Genomic DNA, 5,341 nt, shown 5'->3' with positions numbered 1-5,341 from the left:
TAGTAAAATAAGACAACCCCATTTTGCAGCATACGTTCAGAACTGTCTTTACTGATGTAAGGAAGAAAATATCGACACAAAAGATGTAGAAATTTCCATAAAACTATGGACGGAGAATTTGCCCAAGAATGTATATAACCTCACTGTAGCTCCAACATCTTTCTAGATATTGGAGGAACTAGGCATATCTCAGATACTTGTAGAGTGCATTACAAAGCTTCCATTTGCCTGGGCCTGGAATTCTAACTTGACCATGATGGATGTTTTAACAAAAACATGAGAATCTTTTACCCTTAAAATGTACAAGACCGTGCTTGCCAAACTCTCAGAATAGTTTAATAGTATGCTATCAATGGTGTATGAGCGAAGATGTTAATATTCATTTAAAGTAGTAATTTGAAAAAAATATCCTTAAAAATAAGAAGCGAGTAGAGGTAATTAATATATTGAAAAAGAGTAAGGGAATGTGGCATTCGATTTTTGTTTTTTGTTTTTTAATTGGTTGAGGGAATATGAAAGGTGTTAACTGATTACCTTAATAATAGTATAAATAAACTAGCGTTTGACAAGCAAATTATGTGTTAATCTGCTTTTTATTTTTTAATTTAAATTTTAAATCTCTATAGTTATTCACTTCCAATTTATTTATTTTTATTTGGAGGTCAAAGATTAAAACAGTTACCACATTATCTTTACTTCCCACTTTGGTGGGAAAAGACAATACCAAAGACTAGTATACATGGCAATTGCTGAAGAACCTTGGTGACTAAGTTCTGTAGTGACAACTGACAAATAATGATAATGAATCTGAGAGTAAGTTCAGGGCATCAAGATATCATTTCTTAAATTCTGTGTTTGGTACCGCTAACTGCTTAAAGCATATAACTTAATGTAAGTTTGGCAGTGATCATCTATACTGTATCAGGATTTAAGTATGACTGATTGTTCTATAGTGACTACAACTCTACAAGGATCTCACACTCCTAAGCTAATGTATATATATATGTATAGACATTGTTATCTGACCAACCCAAGGCTTGCTGGTGCAACCCGTACAACTAAAGGACTAGTGACTTGTGATCTTCTGTTCCTCCATGACAAGAACCCAAATGCATAGCCCTTTGAGGGAGCTACCACTTTGAAATTCACTGAAAACTTAATTTTCTGTCCTATTTTTGTGAAGATTAACCTGTTTGGCACAACAGTAACATTAACTCCAGCAGGAGACGACACTACAGCTTCATATATACTTCTTGCTTGTCCAACATTGGTGACAACTCGAGTTACTGAAATGTTGTCTTCCAGATTGGGCACTGTAATAGATGCATAGTTGAGGTCAGATGGTGTTTTGAATGCCCCATCACATGTGCTGTTGTCTCTTGTTACAAGATGGAGTGACCTCTCATCATAACCAAGTGAACACAGGAACGCAACAAAATCTTCTGGCTGTGAATCATAGACCAGACCAGGATCAAGAACTCTTGCGGGGTTCACAAACCCTGATCCATAATCAAATGCATTAGCCCTTCTATCAGGATCTGCTGTAATTGGTTCGTGGTTCTTATCCAGAATTGTTGCTGCATATTGAATTTATGATTAGTTTCTTGAGTGGAAATAGTGAAGCTTGTGTATTGCAAGTTATATGCAATTGCAATGATCCCCTCCCCTTTTAGGTGATACAGTTGAATTTTCATATCTAAATTTTGAGGCATTGGCAAATAAAATTTAATCTAGTAGGGAGCTTTATCTTAATGTTTGATTAAGAAGAATCTCAAACCGCATTGAGTAAAAATATGTGCCTCTAGATAATTATACAGGTGTGTAATACCAGTTGTCATGATTGCTGATTTGATAGCAGATGGAGACCATGAAGGATGAACAGCTTTCACTAAGGTTGCAATTCCAGTTACATGAGGACAAGCCATAGAAGTTCCTGATAGAATATTGAACTTCATGTTTCCAGCTGCTGCTGGAGACCATGCTGCGAGGATGTTTAATCCGGGAGCCATAACATCAGGCTACAGAGCAGTATAGTCAGAAATCTTCCAGGATTAAGTTAAATGGAAAAAAGAAGGCATTCTATGAACTCAATGGTATATCAATGAGAATATCACCTTCAAAATTTCTGGGGTTAAGGCATTGGGGCCTTTAGAAGAAAATGCTGCTGCACGGGGTGCTGGCTGAACTCCTAATACTGTCTTGGCTCCGAAAATCCTTGACATAGGCATACTGTTCAGCATAACAGAATGCTGGTTTAGAGAATGGCAGAATAGCAGAAGTACTAACAAAAAGGTTTATTTTTATCAAATATGAAACAACAAACCGTGTGCTATTGATATAGGATAGAATCCGTTCTCCTGTTTTTCTTCCAACAGAAGCTGAAGGTATCACAAAGGGGATGGCAACATGTTGATCTGCCTCATCAATAAGTATCATCCCAACTCCACCTGCCTCTTTCACTACTTTACTTTTTGCCAACTTTGAGTCAGTTGAACTCTCAGCATGTCGACACACCAAAACCTTCCCTTTGGTCTTGGTCTTATTTAAGGAACTATCTAAACAGTAACTGCAGAAATGTAGAAAACAGGATAACATTTAACTTAGAAGCCACCCCTTTGCATTGATTTTTAGGCAGTTCCCACTTTTAAGTACCTTGTACTTCACCTGGATTGGTAAGGAGTAAAATATCCTGCAAAGGCTTCAGATGCAGAAATTATTCTTCTGGAGGCATTCATTTCCAAGAGACTCAGACTTTCACCCTGTCTAAGTTGTAGAGAACTAATTAGAGTCCACAAACTGTGCAGTTAATATACCAACACAAAGTAATCAGCTTTACCGTGATGTTAATGCTATTTCCTAACATTATATCAGAGGTGAAATCCCTATCTGTTGAGCTAGCAGCAACAGTGATCATCCATGGTGCGAGGTTAGTTGCAGAACCAGGACTTCCTTCATTCCCAACTGATGCTACCACCAGCACTCCTCTACTAGCAGCATGGAACGATCCCACAGATATGGCATCATCGAAATAGTCACCTTGGGGAGCTTCAGTACCCAGAGACAATGATATAATGTGAACCCCATCTCTTATTGCATCATCAAAGGCAGCTAGTAAGTCAACATCATAGCAACCAGAATCCCAACATGTTTTGTACACAGCAATCCTAGCCATAGGTGCACCTCCCCTAGCTTCTCCAGCTGCCAGCCCCATATAATTCATGTTTGCCACGTAGCGTCCTGCTGCTGTGGAAGCTGTATGGCTCCCATGACCAGAGCTATCCCTTGGAGATCTGAAAGAGACTTTTCTGTCTGACCCTTCTTCTGCTTCATATCCACTCATATAGTATCTAGCTCCTATCACTTTCCTATACCATAAATAATTAACCAATGAAGATGATCCAACTGGAAGTTAATGCCTATGAAGTCAAATGAAAGAAAGATGAGGATTTGATTCAACCAGAAACCTGTTGCAAGATGAAGCATTGAATGCTTCTCCTAATTGACAATGGCCCTTCCATCCGCGTGGCACTGGTGGCATGTCGCTGTCTCTAAAGCTTGGGGATTCAGGCCAAATTCCTGTATGAATAGTGATAAATGATAATGAATAAAACTCTCTATGATTCCCATTTATTAACAAAATCCCAGTAATTATTAAGTATCAAAACCATTTTCTGGGTGATATTTTCAAGCTTAAATTTGATCTCTTGGAGAGTGATTGTAATTTGTATCAGAAGCTAAACAGGGCATGAATAGAACATATTTAGGTTCAATTTTAACTCTCTGTAGAAGGTTTATTTAACTAAAGGAGTTCCCATAAGAGAGAATTTGACTACCATAATGATGGCATGTGAAATCCAGTATTTTCAATCATACTTTCCTTTAGCTTCTATTCCTAAAAGTAGAGGGATAAAGCTGTAAGTATCTACTACTAAAAATAAATAAAGTGAGGAAATCCTTGTGAACCGACTAATAAATGTCATCATGGGACTATGAAGAAAAGGTCCATATTGTATGTGAGGATGAGGGGGTTGCTACATAAAAGTTATCTATCATAAAGGCTTCAGCTATTTGTAGAGTAAGACTTCTCACCCGTATCAATGAAACCAACGATGATATTTTCTTGGTTTTTGGTGGAGAACCCTTTATTCTCCATGGTTTTTTTGTCCAGAAGTCCTATGAAGTCCCATGAATGAGTGGTGTGCAGCTTTCTTTTAGAATTGGGAAAAACAGAAACCACTCCTGGCATTTCTGGTCAAATTTGAACACAACAAAAAACAAACAAAAATTACTGGAGCCTATTGAGGTTTAAGGAGTAATTGAACATTGTGTTTGTATAGTTGCAAAGAAAAAAAAAAATTTCACTGACTTGAAATTTGGTAAGCCTGATCATCAGTCAGCTTGGCTGCAAAGCCTCTGAAACCATGTCTGTAGCTATAAACATGGGAAGCTTGGGCTTGCTCAATACTGTTGAAAACATTCACAATTGGGAAAAGGGAAAATCACATCTGAAATATTATAGAAAAAGGGAAACTGCAGAATTTTCCAAAAGAAAACTAGCATTAATTATGTTCCTGACCTTCCACTGTGAACAGCAGCAAGCATTTGATGGTTGTGCTTCAGAATATCATCTGAGTCTTGGCAAGTTTTGCTTCCCATGTACACTACATAAACCTGCCAGTGCCACCCAATCCAGATTCCATAATTTGTTCAATACACCCAAAACAAAAATACTTCCAAATAAAAAATAAAAAAAACATACCTTGGCAGAAAAGCAAAAGCTAGCTTTTGCAACAAGCACTGCAAGAATCAGATAAAAGAAGGTACTCCTTCTAGCATAACTGGACGAAGACATTGTTAAAAGTCCCTACCTTTTGCTAAAAATGAAAAAGAGAACCGGGTTCTATATAGGGACGCAGGAAAAATGGCTACCAATTCAAAATCATGAAAAAGAAAATCAGAAAAGAAAACCCAGATGGAGTTATAGGAGAGGTAGAACTAGAATCATGGTTGTAGTTTAACATTGGTGTGTGTGTCATGTAACGTTGGTATGTGTCATGTGTAAATTCAGGGAGGCTATTTATATAACAGCAAAAAGAAACGAGGACGTGGAGTAGTAGTGGAAGTAAAGGCTTCTAGTAGTGGGCAAAGATAGATAGATAGAGAGAGAGAGAGAGAGAGAGAGAGGGACTGGTGCTTACGGAGCAAGCCAAAGCAACCATATTTCTGTGAGACAGTTAATTAAAAGCAATGTAACATGAACACTCAATCTTAGTATTAAAAATGGAGGCAATTTGGCTCTGTGTCCTGGCATGTTGTAATTTGTAAACACCCTTACGTTTTC

The 5,341-nt window shown here is 37.7% G+C and overlaps 1 protein-coding gene across 1 annotated transcript; it reads right to left on the bottom strand.

Annotated features, from left to right (window-relative positions):
- Nucleotides 1-781: 781 nt before the first annotated feature.
- Nucleotides 782-5,075, bottom strand: LOC133288046 (subtilisin-like serine-protease S). Its single transcript, XM_061485743.1, has 11 exons — nucleotides 4,760-5,075; nucleotides 4,577-4,671; nucleotides 4,367-4,464; nucleotides 4,090-4,248; nucleotides 3,465-3,576; nucleotides 2,837-3,365; nucleotides 2,665-2,759; nucleotides 2,324-2,566; nucleotides 2,115-2,229; nucleotides 1,829-2,018; nucleotides 782-1,577 (listed from the first exon to the last, which is right to left on the bottom strand). The coding sequence occupies exons 1-11, from the start codon at nucleotides 4,850-4,852 to the stop codon at nucleotides 1,018-1,020; spliced, it is 2,289 nt and encodes a 762-aa protein (XP_061341727.1). The 5' UTR covers nucleotides 4,853-5,075; the 3' UTR covers nucleotides 782-1,017.
- Between the last annotated feature and the right edge of the window lie 266 nt (nucleotides 5,076-5,341).

This window comes from Gastrolobium bilobum, unplaced genomic scaffold (genome assembly GCF_033153095.1).
Source record: "Gastrolobium bilobum isolate Gb01-03AN ecotype WA unplaced genomic scaffold, APGP_CSIRO_Gbil_v1 utg3205, whole genome shotgun sequence".
Lineage (NCBI taxonomy): Eukaryota > Viridiplantae > Streptophyta > Magnoliopsida > Fabales > Fabaceae > Gastrolobium > Gastrolobium bilobum.
Note: the sequence above shows the minus strand (reverse complement) of the source record. Positions and strands in the feature narration are given on the sequence as shown.